The 18,446-nt window shown below is 39.1% G+C and overlaps 1 protein-coding gene across 6 annotated transcripts; it reads right to left on the reverse strand.

The window, feature by feature from the left end:
* Nucleotides 1–1,725: 1,725 nt before the first annotated feature.
* LOC127792854 (transcription factor TCP2) lies at nt 1,726–17,966 on the reverse strand. 6 transcript variants are annotated; one of them, XM_052323471.1, is made up of 6 exons: nt 17,712–17,966; nt 16,836–16,923; nt 16,607–16,734; nt 16,375–16,446; nt 14,527–16,279; nt 1,726–2,168 (listed from the first exon to the last, which is right to left on the reverse strand). In XM_052323471.1, the coding sequence occupies exon 5, from the start codon at nt 15,893–15,895 to the stop codon at nt 14,570–14,572; it is 1,326 nt and encodes a 441-aa protein (XP_052179431.1). In that variant the 5' UTR covers nt 15,896–16,279; nt 16,375–16,446; nt 16,607–16,734; nt 16,836–16,923; nt 17,712–17,966; the 3' UTR covers nt 1,726–2,168; nt 14,527–14,569. The 6 variants fall into 6 exon arrangements, with proteins under 6 accessions (XP_052179431.1, XP_052179432.1, XP_052179435.1 ...); XM_052323472.1 differs by having other exon boundaries at nt 14,527–16,286; XM_052323475.1 differs by having other exon boundaries at nt 16,607–16,739.
* Nucleotides 17,967–18,446: the final 480 nt, after the last annotated feature.

Here is an 18,446-nt window from a genome sequence, read left to right on the forward strand (position 1 = left end):
GCAAGCGCTCTTCTATTCTCTTTCGTTCTTTCTAATCTTTTTGTGTTCCCTTTTGCTGTCCTATTTCAAACTTTTGTAAAGTTACTTTGGCATAATTTTTTTAATATTTCATATGATATTTAGTATTATTGGTGATTATTTGTTATATAATAAATAATTATTAATAAGTAAAATAATTACTAGTAATTTTTTTTTATATTTAATACCGAATGCCACACTGAGCGACAATTTCGTCTCTAAATAATGTTTTCATTCAAACATAGTTAGCATTAAGACAATTCCTTTCAGAGGGATGAATTTTTTAGAATTAAATTTTTTTTGAAGGGAAGTGGGGGAAACAGTTATTTCTCTCATGTTTGGAAGAGATCATAATAGTGTTTTAGTTTGCTATTAGTGAAAGAAGTATATGCTTTGATTGTGTTTTTAATATAAAATTTATATTTGTTGTATTGCCCGAATAAATTAGCAACTCCACATGCAGATTTAGTCTCTCCCGTCTTTACCCTTTTTTTTTTTTTTTTCTGCATTGGTGGACTTGGATCTGCCTTACTGTACGCACGTGAATAACACAAGCTTGACCTGCGCATGTCACGTGATAATGCATGGCACAGAAAGGTACATTACGTGTTAGAATTGCTAGGTGTGGTAACCTATTATTAACCTTGGGCGTGGACGCAGGATAGGATTGCAACCGGATGGACATGAGAATTTGACACCTCGGCTAACCCTACTAAATTCTCTAAGCACGGTACTTGTTAATTAAGAAAAATATTATAAAGATTTAGTAAATTTCCAAACCCACTTGGAATTTAATAATTTTTAATATTTTAAAATTAACAATTATTTAAATCAATCAAAAGACTACCACCTCACTACCTTCTCCAAACCCAGAAAATTCCTGTAACGAACAAAGTCCCTATTATTTATCAGCAACTGTTTTCTTCCAAGGACCACTGAGTTTTCAATCAAACTATTAAGTAACGAGACAATGGTAACAAATGGTAGATAGGAATCAGACACTTGTCCACAAAATCATCAAATAAAGCACAATCAAGGCAACATTAATTCGAATCATGAAGAAGACACATGATGCTTCATTCCAAAACTCAAATCAAACTGACAAAAACAAAAAAGAGGGGATTGTCTTCAATGTTTTAAAGGTATCTTAGAATTGATGACGGACTAAATAAGTATAATTTTTAAATTTTTTGAGATTATTGCCCTTACGCAGTCTCTCGCCACTTGTATCATTGATTTCAATAAAAAAAATAAATTGCAAGCGAAACTTTAGTTTTTGCCTAGATCAGGTATCGAACTCGTGATCTACTAGTACTAATATCAACATATCACTAGCCCGTCACTTAATCCATACCTTAAGGGCAAATTTTTCTTCCTTTTTTTTTAACTTCTTGCATCATCACAATTGAGGTGAGAGCTAGCTTTCTCTTGTTGAGTTCAAATATATAAAAAAAAAAGAAAGAAAGAAAGAAAAAAAGGTTGAAACAACAATACTTTACATTTAAAAATATTTAATTTTATTCCCCGAAGTGAATTTAGAGGAAAAATAGTTCAAATAATCCAACCTTTGATTCTTCCTAGTCCCTTCATTTACCTTAAATTATTTACAACCACCTCTAACAATTAAGCAACAAATAAGTTTCCATAGAGTAGAGGGAGAAGGTCCAAAGCAAAACATAAGCAACAAATAAGTTACAACTCTCAAAATGACACACTTCAAATTGGCTTGATCAATTATTAATGAGACAGTAAACTGTATGACATTCGCACCCCACGAAAACAAACATGTAACAAGCTATCAAAAAAGGGAAGAAAAAACAAAGAAAGAGAGAGGAAAATATTGCCCCGTGGTTGGGGTGGGGATCAGGGATGGTTACAGGCAGACACACTGAGCTTCATTAATGTGACATGTTACTTAACATATGGGGAGGGGGTCCGCCAAGGCCATTTGCCCCAACCCTTCGCTGTAACCAACGTCTTTGGTGGCGTAGCCCATTAACACACTAGCATCCGCAGAGACAAAGCCCAACAGTTTTCACAACCGATAAAAAAGCAGCAGAAGAAAGCAAAAATTTATCAAGCTTAATAATGATATGGTACCCTACGAAGGAAGCACCCAAAAGGCTACATGTCCCTCCATCTTCAACACCCTGCAATCACATATTACAAATTAGGCCTTCAAAGTTCAACGCAAGCATTACTTAGCTGCAGGAAGAAATTCCAAGAAAATCAAACTAGTTTGCACCCATCAATTCCATGACAACACAACACACTTGGGATACCCTAAAACGGAAAATGAGGTCTCAAGCCAAACAGCCTACGGTAAAGCCAAAGCCTCACGCACAGTTTTCAGATGTTCGAAAATGAGGTCTCAATCCAACGGGATTTAGGAATGTTGGTGTCACACCTTTTAGGTTGAGGGTATGAAAGGAAATTGGGAAGATTAAACAAAGATTTAGTGGGAGAGATCAGATGGGAGGGAGAGATACAGCAAGAAGACGGAGGAAGAGTAGTCAAGAGGAAGGAAGAAAAGATAGGAGAGAGATCCTAGAATATCAATTCATTACTCCATCCTTCAATTGTGGCTTAATGTTTAGCCTCTAACCACCCATATAAATTCTAACTGTCTCTAGCTATAAGACAAATACTCTTAACAGAAATTAAAAAATTAAAATTATAATACTAACATTACAAATACTATCCTTAGAACGTGACTAATTTTTCTCTCTTGAAATGTTTCTTGTCCCCAAGAAACTTATTACCATTGATCCTTTGTTATTAATCCAATATCAGTTTTCTCTATCAATTTTATTTTTCTTTCTCCTCCTAGGCTTTTTCCTCTTTTTTTTTTATGTTCCTAATCTCTTGCACTTCCTTTGCTAGGACCAGTGCCATACCTGAGATTTTGGGACCCTGAGGCGAAATACAAAAATGGGCCCCGAATCGTAAAGTACATTAATTGTGGAGTCAAAGCCTCTGAGAAGCAAATCTGAATCAATCAGTAGCAATCCAAAGATGAGAGTCAGTGAGAGACCAGCGATAGAGAAAGAGGCAAGAGCGAGCCACCATCGGCGAGGGCGAGCAACGGAGTAGCGAGAGTGAGGGCGAACTATGAGCAACAGAGGGACGAGCTAGTGACGGCGAGGGCGAATGCGAGACTACGAGCGATGAAGAGCGATAGAGAGGCAGTGAGCGATAGAGTAGCAAGAGGCTAGAGCGAGGACGAGCTATGAGCAACCGAATGGCGAGGGCGAGGGCACGGGCACGAGCGATGAAGTAACAGAGAGCGAGAGAGAGGCAGCGAACGAAAGCGAGCGAGAGCGAGAGAGGAAGAAGGGTTAGGGTAGGGGTGAAGCCTATTTGCAGAGGGGGATGGGGTGGGCGATTGGATTACTTGGGTAGTGGGCTATGGGCGCTTATAGAGGGGGAGATTTATGGGCCCCCAAATAATTAAATATCCATGGGCGGCCCCCAAATAATTAAATATCCATGGGCCCTGAGGCAACCACCTCTTGGGCCTCGTGGAAGGTCCGGCCCTGGTTAGGACAAGAATAAAAAATTGGTCTGCTCCAACTGAAATGACAACAAAACTGTCATATTGCTTGGGATCAAGCATATTCATAACAACAATGAGGTATTTTCCTGCTAGAATTATTGTCATCATCTTGATGCTTGATTTAACCAAAGTTATGGACTCTGATAGGTAATCCATAGCATTCCACTACCAAAGACCTAAGCAATAAGTATAGAATAGGAATTGAAATAGGAGAAGGCCAATTGGTGCATGTGTAGACTAACAAATTCAGTTAAGGGGTAGAATGGGAAGAGAAAAGAGGGGGCATGTGAGGGCAACAAATTCCTATAAATAGAGAAACAAATAAAGTAGATGGGGGAAATATTTTTAGTGAGGATATTGGGAGTGTGTGAACCTCTCGAAAGTTCACTTTTCTTTTCATTTGCTTAATTTTTCAGTTGTATTTTTTCCATTTTGAGTATCCTATCAAATTTGGTATCAGAGCATCATCGATCCTAATGGTCAACCTGACGGACCAAGTAGGTGAATTGAAAGGGAGGATGGAAGGCATGCAACGAGGAGTTGATGCCATGAGAGTGAGGTTCAATTGGTGGAGAAGAAGGTGGCAAGCTTGCTGGAACAGTTCACTTGGATGAGAAAGAGGTGGGAAGAGCAGGAACGGGAAAGGAAGAACGAGGAGAAGTTGGGGGGCCAGCCCCGAATTCATTCTGGATTCTGAGGCGACGCTGGAAATAAAAGTGCCGCAAGCTGAAGCTAGGGGGTCCGAGGAGGGTTGGTGGTCGGAGATCCGAGGGTGACGGTTGGAGATGCCGTTCTTTGAAGGCGAAGAACTTGATGGCTGGATAGTCCGAGTTGATAGGTACTTTGCGGTGAATGGGCTAACTAACGAGGAGAAGATGGACACAACAACATTGTGTTTGGAGGGTGCTGAACTTTCAGGGTTCCAGTGGGAGCAATGGAGACGAAGAGTGAGAAGCTGGGAAAAGCTAAAGGGGCTGTTGAGGAATCACTTAGGATCCATGCGGGAAGGCACGGTGGAGAAGTTGGATGAGCTGGAGGACACGATTAAGGAATGTGAGATGGTGGAATTGTCGCTGAATTCTATGGTAGGCCTAACTCCATAGACGATGAAGGTAAAATTCTGTGGTGTTGGGGAGTTCACTAGCGAGGCAGAAGGGCATCTGACGATAAGTCCGTTTAAAATTCCAAGGACTGCGGATCCAGAGACATCTAAAGAGAGCATCTTACTGATGATTGGGGCACCATCAACGGTCCATGTTGTTTAGGAGAGCTAGTTTGATTCTTAGCCCAGTTTCTTAGAGTTTTCACATGGGGTAAGTTGATAATGGAGCCGCTCCCCCATGTATTCTCACCATCATGAGGGGTGGGTGCCTCATCAAGTAGGTCATGATGGTGGAAGGGTAGCATGTTTCTAGAAGTCAAGGGCTCAATTCTCTAAGAAGCCGGTTAACGATCCCAATGGTGAATTTGTCAGATAGAGTTGGGGAGTTAGAGGGGAAGATAGAGGGGTTGCAGAAGGGAGTTGATGCCATAAGAAGGGAGGTGCAATCGATGGAAAGGAATGTAGCAATCATGTTAGACTAGTTCGCATACTTGAGGACGAAGTGGGAGGATCAAGAACAAGAGAGGAAGAGCAAAGCGAAGGAGGGAGATAGACCTTCAGAATTTACCTAGAATTCCAAGGGATCACCGGGAATTGAAATGGGCAGGGAGTTCGAGGGTGGAATTGGTGACCGAAAGTGTGGGGAGGAAGGCTGGAGATGCCGAATTTTGAAGGGAAAATTTGGATGAATGGATTTTCCGAGCCAAAAGATATTTCTCTATCAATCAATTGTTCGAGGAGGAGAAAATCAAGTTTCGAAGCAGGGGCTTTGGCGTGGTTTCAATGGGAGACTCGACGGAAGGGAGTTCGAAATTGGGAGAATCTGAAGATCCACCTAAGTAAACGATTTCAATCTTCACAGGAGGGATCAATGGAGGAGAGGCTTTTGGCCCTCAGGCAGGATGACTCCATGCGGGAATATTGCCTCCTCTTTGAGACTTTGGCGGCCCTGGTGGGAGAAGTTTCAGTGGCCATACTGGAGGGCACATTTGTTAACAGGTTGAAGCAAAAAATCAAGGTAGAAGTTACGGTGTTACAGCCATTGGGTCTATCGCAAATCATGGAGATAGCCCAACAAATTGAAGACAATATTCACATACTCCAAGCCCAAGTGGGTCCTTGGACCACCTAGGAACCCTACAACAGTTCCCTATTTTTCACCTTGAGGACAAGGTTAGTTCCGTGGGGGGAGTATTGATAGGCAGCCTATAACATTCCGCTACCAAAGACCTAAGCAATAAGGACATAATAGGAATTGAAATAGGAAAAGGCCAATTGGTGCATGTGCAGACTAACAAATTTAGTTAAGGGGTAGAATGGGAAGAGGAAAGAGGGGGGGGCATGTGAGGGCAACAGATTTCTATAAATAGATAAGCAAATATAGTAGATGGGGGGAATATTTTTAGTGAGGATATTGGGAAAGAGTGGACGTCTCGAAAGTCCACTTTTCTTTTCATTTGCTTAATTTTTCAGTTGTATTTCTCTCCATTTTCAGTATCCTATCAAACTCCTCAGCCAAGAGCAAGGGAGTAGTATGTCTAAACCCACCATTCTCAAGATAAGGCTTCTTAAGATTCCATTCCTAAATATTAGCCGGTTCTTCAAATATTGAACTAGGCCCCTGGGCCACTGCAATGACATTTACTTCCTTTGTCAATTCATCAAATAATTCCTCATTTTTCTCCTGTACCCTCTCAATTGGCACATCTTGATCCATTAGCTCTTTTTCTGGTTTATTGACAATTGTAACCAAATTTATTTCAACAAATTTCTTTCCCAGAGGAGCCTCATTAATGTCTTCAGTAGCTGCCATTCTTTCTTTGTCATCCTGGATTTGTCTGCTCCAATTCTGGTCTTTCCTCAATTGCAGTATAAAAATTTTGAACAAACAAACTGTCTTTCAAAACTTTTCTTCTTAAGGACTTAGAATGTTTCTTGGGAAAACATTTAGCTGGAATACCAACTTGGAACTTCTGTAAAAACAGAGTTAGTAAGTCATCCAGCTTGTGTTTGAGGTCTACGAGTTGATTGCGTGATTTCTTGATTTCTTTTCTTGTCACAACACATTTTTTCGTTATTCCTGTTCTAATTGCAACCTATTTTTCTCAATAGTGACTCGTCTCTACTTGAATTTATCCTAAGCCTGAAGGTTGCCTACAAATTGCTTGACTCATAGCCCAGGACCGATCGAAAATAATCTACCAAAAAGTGTCGAGAAGCAACGGTCGAGTATCATCGAGAATTAATAGTTGGGAAGGGTCTGAAATCATAGCATTCCAATCAAAACTACAGCACACAACCGCACACCGGATGGAAGCTTCACCAATAAGAAGGTTCATCGTTTGGGTTGAAATTGCCTTATGCTCTAACTACTTCAACGCATCGCCTAGCACCAGTTGGATTCATGTTCTGGTTTGGGTTGGAACCTAGGACTTGTGGCTCTATGTTGCCTCTCTAGAACAGATAGGAATCTTATTCCGATCAGGGTAGGCAGCTTTCGAAGGCCAACGGTTTGCTTCACCAATATGGGTTAGAGCTTTCGATCAGGGAGGGCAACTCTCGAAGGCCACCGGTTTGCTTCACCAATTGGGGTCGAAACTTTTAATCAGAATGAGTAGTCATCAGCGGCGCACAAGTGGCCATAAAGCTAGCTCTAATACCATTTCTCTCACCCTTTAGGTTGAGCTAGGGTATTAAAGGGAACTGGGAAGATTAAAGAAAGATTTAAATGGAGAGATCAGATGGGAGGGAGAGATATAACAAGAAGGCTGAAGAAGAGTAGTCAAGAGGAAGGAAGAAATGATAGGAGAAAGAGATACCAAAATATCAATTCATTACTCCATCCTACAATTGTGGCTTAATATATAGCCTCCAGCCACGCCAAGCACCCAAGTGTATTGTACCCCAAATCTTAACTACCTTATCTACAAGACAAATAATCTTAATTGTCTCTAGCTACAAGACATATACCCCCTAATAGAAATTAAAAAACCAAAATTATAAATACTATCCTTGGAACGTGATAATTGGGACTAAAATTATCACTTATTTCCTCAAAGTCAAAATCACATTTGTGTGTGATTTTGTTGATACTCGACGTTGACAACGAAAGCAAAATAAGAATATTATCTTCAGGATAATCCTCAAAACTTACAAAGAAAGGAAGTACAAAAGTATAAATTTTATTGCAAATTAAACATTACTTCACTCTACTAAACAAGACTACTTAAATAGATATTTATACACTCGTACATACAAAACCTTTGATATCCATTAGACAGAACCACACAATGCAAAACACTCTATCTAAGCACACAAATATCTAAGTACTTCTTGTCAGTGTTATTAAAGGCCCACCTAAGCACAAGGCGCACCTAGGTGCACCTTGGGTGTTTGGAATACTTCCAAGTGAGCACAGACCATCAAGGTGCGCCTAAGTCCAAGACACCTTGGGCTTAGGCACGCTTGGACTTTTTTAATTGTCTTTTAGGGTTTTTATTTTATTGTTTATTATTTTATTTAATTTTTATTATTTAGGGTTTAAATTTATTACTTCAACTACAAATTTGACAATAGATAAAAAGGCTACTAATTCAAATGCTCCAATTGAATTTGAATTAGATGAAGATGGAGAGGAAGATGATGTGAAAAAGATATTAGAGATGATGCTTCTAAAGATAAAAATATGGAAATATTTGATCTTAATGATAAGAATGATTTTTAAATTATTTAAAATACATAATTAGTTAATCTTGATTAAAATTTAAAACTTATAAATTATTTAGAATTTAATTTAAGTTGACTTAAAGACTTTTAGATTGCATCTTTTGACATTTTTTTATTGTTCTTTTCATTAGTAAATATTGAATTTTTTAATTTCCTTAATAACATGCTTGTAAATATATTATTAGAAGTTTTGATATGTTTTAAATCTTATTTTTCAATTAAGATATATATTTTTATTTTTGTTTAGTTATCATGCGCTTAGTTCCATCAAGCGTGCGCCCCATCTTGTACTTTGTGTTTCAAGCTCGAACACCATTTTTCGTCTTAGTGCGCCTTGATCCTTTAATAACAGTGTCTCTATCGTATTCCTAGACAACTAACATTTCGTTTATCTAACCTAAATAACTTTTCAACTCCTATAGATTTAGGCTACTATTGAAGATTTAACTTTATATATTTCAAATAGAATTTTCCGGCCCCACGATTTTGACCAGAATCTACTCCAAGGGAAACAAGAATCCTGGATGAAATCTATGAGCTTTTCTGTTTTTTTTCCCCCCCCTAATTGAAGACTATTTAGATGGTTTTTTGTTGGATTTATATCTTTGAGTGTGTGATCATTTTGAATGGGGTTTATGTGGAGTTGAATTGTAGTTGTGTCCTTGTATTCTCACTGTTCAAAAAAAATTTGAGACTTACAATTTCGTAACCTAAAAAGATTTTGGAAAAGCAGAAACTAAGAAGGTTCGGTCAAGGCAATGCAACAAGAAATGACGATGCATTGAGAAAAATCAGACTAAGGAGCGACTAACAAAACTAACATTAATCTACATTCAACAGAACTGCAGAAGAACACGGTTTCTTGTTGTACCAAATTCATACAGCGAGGAGGAAATATATATATATATTGTCATAAATAAATTTTATCCTAACTAATTTTAGGATGGTGACATTCATAATTTTAATTCATTCTTAAAAGTAACATTGAAAATCCAAATCTATGCCAAAGAATAATGTGGCAAAATTTTTATGAATATTTTTTTGAAGCAACCCTCTAGTGAAGAAATGATAAGATAAAACTTTCAATACCATCCTCACATAAAAAAAATTATGAGACCATAAAAAATTAAATTAATTAATATGAACGTATTCCTCACATATAAGTGGTGGGGTTTAAGGGATGAAAAACATGTCATGCAAAGATAATAATTCACTATAATGTGTACAGAAAATAAATAGTACAAAAAAAAAAGAATTCATAAAAGTGATATTATTTTATTAAGAAAATTTTCAATGAAGTGAAAGTAATATTATACATCATGGCAAGAGGAAAATTGACATTTTAATTGTTTCACCACGTCGATGATTTAACATTTATGGGAAACACACACACACACACACACAATATAATAGTTCAATGTCAATATGATAAAAGATCTATAACATGAAGGATTTGAACTTAATGTTATACGTTGAATTTTTTGGTGCGAGGCTGACTGTTATGCAAGTGCCACGCAAGCGCTTGGCAGGTTGATGCGATGACTTCGCAAACAGCACATATAATTGCATGGCAAGACCTTTGAGTTCTCTACAAAATCTATTAGCTTTTGAAAGACTCTGGACTGTCCAAGGTCATTCTATAGTGGTTATCTTGTGTCTTTCTATATATATGCCCATATTGTATAGAATGTGCTATGAAATATCTGGGTAGGTGAATAGACAAAGGTCACCCACATGAAAGGTCACTCATTATAAGCTGTTAGATTTTTTACATCTTGGTAGTACATTTTGTAGTTATAGGCCTATATAAATCCCCCTCGTCCTATTTTGTAATCATCTTCAAAGTTATAGAAGTTGAGAACTACATTCACTAGAAAGCTTCCTTTGGTGTTTCTCTCTGAAAAGGGTGAGCTAGCTTTTCTTTAGGCATTGGCGTGAAAGGTGGGCTTAGCCACCAGGAGAGGTCTAGTTTGCTCCATGTGGCTCGGGAAATCCTGGAGTGTGACGTTAAAGGTATGTTTTCTCTAGTATGTAACCACAGGGAGGAGATGGTAAGAAACTTTTATCTCCCACAGAAAATACAAGAAAATTATTCTTAATAAATCTATCTGCGCTTCTACTTTATCATGTTCACAGGTTAAGGAGAAATTAACGAAGGAATATAGCGACAAGAAGGTGAATGCTTAACCAAATTAAGAAATTCGATCGAGTGCCGTCTGTATCTTCTAGCTAATTGACCGAATACTATGTTATCCGCAGCTCTTTTACCCAGGCACGTGCAAAGACAAGCTGACTCCACGTGAGAGCAGCAGAGTAGCTTTGCTATAAACACGCTAGATTTTGGAAACTAGGAAGAGTGAGGAATTAATGGACAACAAGAAAAGTACTTCATGCTACATGTTTTATTTTCTTGGAACTACGAAAACCATAAGTAGTAGCTCAACATTTTCTGGGAGTTGAGTTTGTGTACACGACAGACAGAAACAGCATCACAAACATACGGCTCTGATTAAGGTACAAAGAAATATTATAGTAGCAGCCATTTATATTGGTAATAAGAAAATAGTTTAGTCATGAAAAACCAAGGACCAAGTACCTCTTCATTTCCAATGGGAGAAATAGTAAAAGGCGAACGAAAGAGGGAGACAACAAGAGGTGAAATAAGATATTACAAAGGTAATTGGAGAACGACTGACAATTTATTTCTCAAGAACTTCTACCACGTAAAAGTTCCTCCCACATGGGAACTCAATCAAAGTAGACATTAGTCAACAAAAAAACGCTTGGGAGACTGCTGAAAACAAATAAAGTATGCTGAAAATCGAATTCTAACCCCGAGTATGAAGGTTCGTGATCGGCTTCCAATAAGGGTAGACAGTAGATTTATTGTGGTGCAACTGTAATGGCTTTCCGCATAAAGAAAAGATATTCAAAATGTCATGTAATAGTAAGCCCTTTTTTTCCCTGAATGGAAGATCAAAAGTCAGCATGCTAGACAGAGGCTTACAAAAAACTACTCTAAGGGGCTGCCCGCCACGAAATCAAGAGAAGAGCTAAGGAGCTAGGAGGACTTGGCGTTAGATGTTTGCTGAAAAAAGTCTATTGTTTAATTGGATATGGAAATTTTTAAAGAATAAGAATTCTTTGTGGGAAGAGTTTTTGTAAATGGCATTGCTAAAATGGGATCTTGTGAGAAGAGCTAAGGAGCTAGGAGGATGGAGATTTTAAAGAATAAGAATTCTTAGTGGGAAGAGTTATTTGTAACTAATAGGAATGTGGAGTAACCTCACTGCCTCAATGGAAATCGAGGGGATCAAGAAGGCTCTTCGGAGTGATATTATACATGTTGATAGTGGAATCCTCGAACTAGAAAGATCTAAGAAAAGATCTACCATTGCCTATTGGAAACGGTGATAATGTTCGTTTTTGCGAGGATGTGTGGATTGAACAAACCCTGCTCAAACATTATCTCCAGATTGAAAACATTCTCTCTTGACCAGGGAAGTTGTAAAAGATAGGATTTTTGGATTGATTCAGTTGGATTTGGAATTTAGATGGTGAAAGTCCTCGGTCCAATTGAAGGGGTCTCTTTGGAAACCCTCTCAAAGATCATCTCTAGCATAAATCGGAAGCAGACTTCTCAAGACAGGCTCCTATGGAGTTTTTGTTGCCGGGCAATTTTCTGTGAAGTCATCTTTTAAGCAACTGGAAGATCTTTCAGATTTTCACTTAACTAGCTATACATGGAAGGTTGAATGTTAGGGATAATCCTTCCAAAAAATGTAGTATTAGTAGCAGCTACGATGTAGGCCCGCCATGCCGTGAGTATTCAGGATCAGTAAATCAGCTCTTTGGTGTGATTTTTCCTACGGGCTATAGTGTAAAGTTTTTCGCTCGTGGGGAACAAGCTGGATATGCCCAAGATCTCTAAGGTTATGCGAGTAAAGGATTATTTGACCTTATCATTTGTCATTTGGAATTTGAAATTTCGAATTCATTGTTTGGTTATATAATTGTTGAAAGCATTTGGATTTGGGTCCAAATAATCTAGGTGGATTTGGGTCTAATACAAATAGAATTTGGAATGACACCTCTGTATAAGTTTCTAAAAGAATTGTTTCAACAGTGGGAGTAAATTTCAATGAAAAAAGAGTTTGTTTTCTCTATTCTTTTACTTTCGCTTGTCTATATAGTTAGAGCAGAATATCATTTCAGTAACACTAAAATGAATGTTGAAAAGCTTCTGAAATCATATCCAAATCAAATCATCAACTTGGATACATGTTTAGGATGCTCAATTTCCATTTAATGGTAATCACTTATTACTTTTTTTTTTTTTTTAATGGGTAGTAATCACTTATTTAACTTATCTGATCTTTTGATACATTGGGAACTAAATAAGAAGCAATGGCCAATATTCTCTCTATGGGGACCTCCAGTTGTTGGTGAGTTCAAATGGAATGTAGCTGGGGCTGCATTTGGGAAATCAGGTATGTCAAGAATAAGGAGAACTTTGAGAAACTGTAAAGGAGTATTTACATGCGTGTTCTCTTGTCCCTTGGCGATTATAGCCATATAGGTGGGAGAGGCCAGTTAGTGATATCTATGGGAGGTCGCCATATGGAAGGAGATGGTCTAGTGCAACAATGGAAAAAAGGAGGGAATAAAAATGCAGCCTCATTAAAACTGCAAACCAAATTTTTAATCGAAGTTTTAATTCTAATTCGTGAGATTAGCTACATAAATTCTAATTCACTAATAATATCTAGATCAAACACAAGACGTATAATGTGTCCCAGAGTCGAGCAAGCAAGGCTTTCTATGCCGTGTTTTGTGTCAAACTGGTTTTGCATCTCAAGTTAGTAAACCCTACTAACTTCTCTATTTAGAGTGCTTGTCTTAATTTGATACTTTTTAGCTCTCCATATTATTTCTATTGACTCCCAAGTTTCTATACAAGTGTCCTTTATTTTTATTTTAAGTTGTTTATTCCTGAACGCAAATCTAGGTTATCATATATATAAATATATATATATATACAGTAATGTTGTGTTGCCCACATTTGTTGCCAGTGAGAGAGGCGTGAGTTCCATGCATGTGGGGCCAATGCTATGTTGCTCGCCAGCGACGCAACATAACATTACTTTATATATATATATATATAAATAGTTGTGATTGGTCTCATCAAGTATAGTCTAAACTTTCAAAACTAATAAATTTTAAATGTTTCTAGAAGTTGAAACACAAAGTGAATGTAGCTTAACCTCTGATAAATTTGCACAAAACAACTATCAACTTTGATTAACATTCTAGCCAAGTGAACATTACAATTAATTTAAGAAGAATAATATCGAGGCAAAAATTTTTATAAGTGAAAATTTTTTATCATTGTAAATTAATTTAATAATTTGATACCTTATTCTTTATATAAATATTAAGGATCCATATCATGGCCTCAAAAAGTCGCGCTAACATAATTGTACCTTGTGCATGCCAGGTTTAACTTTACCCTACACATGTATAGACAGTATTTGCCGGAAAAGACAAGTCATTCCGCTACTCGCTAAAGTTGGACAATCAGCCATCAGCCGTTCCACTGTCAGATGGTGCGGGAACGGCTGTGGCATCTATCGATGCCACTGAAATTTATTGTACCAGTGGTCAGAAAGAAGCTCTTGGGGGGGAGAAATTAACTCTAGCTGCTAGAATAACGCCATTGCTGAAAGTGCGTTCGTCCAGGCCAGGGACTAACACCTGGCTTGACCTCGGGCGTGCTAGAAAGAGGGGAACCAGAAAGAGAACAGACAAAGAGACAACCAGCCGATCCCCATTCGCATCAATCCACGTAGTTTTCAGAAAAGATAATATTAAGAGTGCTATAAAATATGTGATGTGCCCAGTATTTGTGTTTTTTTTATGATATCAATAAACCGAAAGACTCACGGACCACAATACGTAGATCCAGACCCAAAGGCAATTCAGGAAAGTTTTGCCGCAGCAAACACAGGGAAACAAATGAGAAGAGAAACAAGCAAAGATTTAAGTAAGCGGGAAAGGCACAGACGGTTCAGGGAAATAAATGTAACGTGAAAAAAAGGATAAATTAGCATTTTGGTATTCTTACCAGAGAATAAGTTGAGGCGAGAGGAAATAGCTCTCCGGCAGATTCAGTTTTTTCCTTTCCCCTTCTGGTCTGAATGCCGGCCGCTATCGCCGTAGCAGAGTTGCAAGCGGCCATCAAACCCAGCTGAAAAGTGATGGTGATTCTCCACAGGGACAGCATTAGGAGCCGCAGTGCCGATGAAGAAGGGCACATTTGATCCGTCTATTGGAGGCAACCTCTGAAGGTGAGGCAACAAAGACGGTGAATTGGACTGAAGGGTCCCCCTATTCAAGCCAGCAAGGCCGGAAGAAATTGTGAAGTTAAGGTCATAGTCAGTCCCGCCGGCGGTGGAAGCGACCGGAATGAAATGGTCTGGGACAAGAGAGAAATGCTGCAGCTCGTGATGGTGATCGACGATCATAGACTGTGGAAGAGGATTACCCAGTTGAATTTGCCCGGAAAACCCAGATGAGTGATGGGGAAGTCCCGAGACAAAGCAGTCCATCGGAGCCGAAGACCACTGACGATGGTGCTTCTGGAATAAATTAGCCTCGCCGCCACCATGGTTTTGATGAGCTGATCCATTATGACTAGCAGCAGGGTTGTTGCCATTGACACTATGTATGCCACTGGTGAGAAGTTCAGTGAAAGAGCTTTGAGATATAGGGTTGATGACAGTTGGATGATTGGTTTCTTTCTCCTTTTCTTTCTCCACCGTTCTTTCTTTGGCTCGTTCTCGGGCTTTTATGCGACGCTTAGACCGCGTTAGGGAAAACCCAGACCCCTTGCTCGTCTCCGAGGTGCTGCTACAAGCAGATTTGGGTAAGGAAACATGCTGCTGCTGTTGCTGCTGATAGCTCAGATCGCCATCTAATTCCACTTCAGCAGAATCGAATCCTTGATCGGTACCTGTGCTTGACCACTTTTCGTCGCTCAATTGCTTGGATGTGTCCGGAAAGTAAGCGTTGAGAGAAGGGAGCTCATCGATGGACTTGGAAGCAGCCTTGAGTAGCCATTCCACGGCTTTGCTCGGCTGATCGTAACCCAGACGATCTTGAAGATCGTAAAACTGAATAGCAGTGGAGACCGAGAGGCGAACTCGACGGTCTCGAAGCCCCTTTGAGGTCCAGACCTTGCTGTGCCGATCTTTCCCACCAGATGATCGAGAAACCCTAACGATCCGGGAAGCTGGCCACCCGCAAAACCGCCCAAGAGCGCGGCCGATGTCACTTCCACCACCACCAATTCTTCCACCTGTCTTGACTTCCCCGTCTTCCTCATCGTCTGGGTATTGCTCGTCCCCATTTTTCCCTATCTTGTCCCGATCAGCCCTACCGTTGCCGATCCTTTGAAATTTACATCCCTGCGTGCGAATCTCCTCCACATCCATATCACTTTCATTACTCTCTCTACAAAACTGAAAAGGCAAGCATTCACCCTTGTTTCTTATCCCCCACTTTTACAGAGAGAAAGCCAGGCCTAAGGGGAAGCAGAACCAGGGCTAGAGTTTGTAGAGAGAGAAAAACTTGGTTGTATGCAAGTGGGTGTTGGGGCCTATGTGTGTCCTTTGCATTGATGATAATCACGCGGAGCACTTTGGCTTTTGTATGGATGTATACACAGAGGATAACTAGATATTTATAAAGTCCTCTCTTTTAGGCTTTGATATATCACGTTCACTCGCAGGCCGATAATGTCAGAGGAAGGCTCCGCCTAAGCTTTTTGCAGTGCTTTCAAAAGCAAGGCCTCTGAATTCGCTCAGACCATTCTCAGCCTGTGAACTGTGAAGAGTAAAACCAAACAGATCCCAAAAAAAAAAAAAAACGAAAAAAAGGGGTAAATAAAGGCATCAGGTGCTGAGAGACGTACACTGATTTTACACGATCGCCAGAACCCATTATTAAGTTGCCGGCGGCATAGTTTGAATAGCATCTGACTTTGCTGTGTACAGTACAATATAGTATGTGTGTGCATTATTATATATCAGACCTAAAACACTGAGCTTTTCTAATATGATTCAGCTTTAAGAGAAAGCTGTAATATGATGAAAAGTCTACTATGCCTCTTGTGCGTAATGTGTTTCTCTCTATCTATCATTTACCTTTGATCTGAGCTTTCTCGGCTTGCAAGTGCAATGCAAGCTGGCGTTTGATGATAAAAGTTATGGATCAGTAGCTGTGCAGGAGTGTTAAAGCTGTGCCTTCGATCAGCTTCGTATTCAATGCTCCGCTGCGCTTATCGAACCAAAAAATGAAGCCACTGTGCCTAAATTACACGCCTGTGTGAAGAGAGAGAGTGAGGACAAAGGAGGGTAAGGTGTGATTTCTTACCGGCTTTCTTTGCTTATAACAAGATATAATTACACGACCGATTATACAGCCAAAACGAACAGAAACTGTGCCCTTCAGTCCGTGTGACCTGCAAAAAACATTAAATTTTTGCATCAATTTCCGACTCAGAGGACAAGTTTTATATATGCTCAGAGCTAAAAGTTCGTATGAATCTCCCCCGCTTAACGATGATCAATCAACCTTACCCAACCAAATAATGACGTCCAAGGATAAAAAGTTAACTATCACGAGTCAAATAAATGGGTTCGTTCAGCTAGCAGTTGTGCATTGTCAATGTACTCTTTAGATAGACGAATCTATCTAGTTAATTGTGCTGCTTGAACATGCGCATACTGGTAAATGAAGTGTACTTGAAACCTAAAATGATCCAAACATATCCAAAATTTTCTGAAATCAAAAGCTGCAAAAACACATGACCAGCATAATGCTTTCGATCACAAAGAAACTCGAGTTCGAAATTACTAGGCAGCAGCTCATTTACGGTAACACCACGCGCGAAACGGACAAATTTTTTGTCTTAGCTGACTGAAACATACAAAATTTGAACAACATATAAACAACTCTAGGCAAGTCTGCAGCTCGGTTGCTCCATCAAATTAATCAGGAAAACGAGAAACAAGGCGAAGAGGACCGGGTTGGTTTCAAGAGGATAGGAGGAGTAAGTCACAAAAAAAAAAGAAGGAAAAAACAAAGGACTACTACTTCGAAGTCTGGTGCCCGAGTTTCCTGAGCTGTGTTGCTCCCTCGAGATTCAAACCCACATTCTCTCTCTCTCTCTCTCTCTCTCTCTCTCTAATCCCTTCAAAATGCTCTCAAGGAGGGAGGGAGGGAGGGAGAGAAACATAATTAAGTTACCTCTGTCCGCAAGTTATACAAGCAATTGCAAAAACTAGTTAGGCCAAAACCGCCATTAACGGACCCTCTCGATTTGGAGCTCGATGAGGCGTTTCTCTCCCTTCGGGTTCTCAATTTTCTTCCGGGGAGAGAGAAGTTGAGTATCTAGGGTTTGCTTGCCTCGCTCAGAAAGCTGAAGCAAAATCCAAAATCGGGGGAGAGAGAGAGAGAGAGATTGGGGGGCTCAATGCCCTAAGGTGAATTCCCCGGCCATTGGAGCAAATCCCCGGGCCTATTGGGAAACGACAACAGCAATCACCGTCGTTAAGTTTAACATTAAATATTAAAATTTTAAACATATATATATTTCTGGTCATTTTAAGGTTTAAACACACTCCCAAACTCCCATTTTCTATTTATTAGAAAATTATTAATATTCTACGGATGCCAAACACTCTACACTTATTATCAGTACAACTACACACACTGCCTGCCATCAGTTTATCTTAAATGAATCCACCAATGATTGATTTTATATGTGATTTTGTAAAAACTAAACATAAACTGAATATGAGTTTCCACAAACCCTTAACCTTAACCTTAACACGCTGACTAACTAACTAACTAATTTTTGTCTACTAAATTGAACTCCTTTTTAAAAAAAATTCAACCTAAAAATAACCTAATTAAGCAATACAAAATTCAAATAAAATTTATCCAAGTATTTTATTAATTTTACAATATTTTTTATAGTAA

The sequence above is a fragment of the Diospyros lotus genome, unplaced genomic scaffold (genome assembly GCF_014633365.1).
Source record: "Diospyros lotus cultivar Yz01 unplaced genomic scaffold, ASM1463336v1 superscaf1, whole genome shotgun sequence".
NCBI classification, from domain to species: Eukaryota; Viridiplantae; Streptophyta; class Magnoliopsida; order Ericales; family Ebenaceae; genus Diospyros; species Diospyros lotus.

Excerpts from the sequence above, each read along its gene's own strand:
- LOC127792854 (XM_052323476.1), bottom strand. The coding sequence starts at position 15,895 with ATGGATGTGGAGGAGATTCGCACGCAGGGATGTAAATTTCAAAGGATC.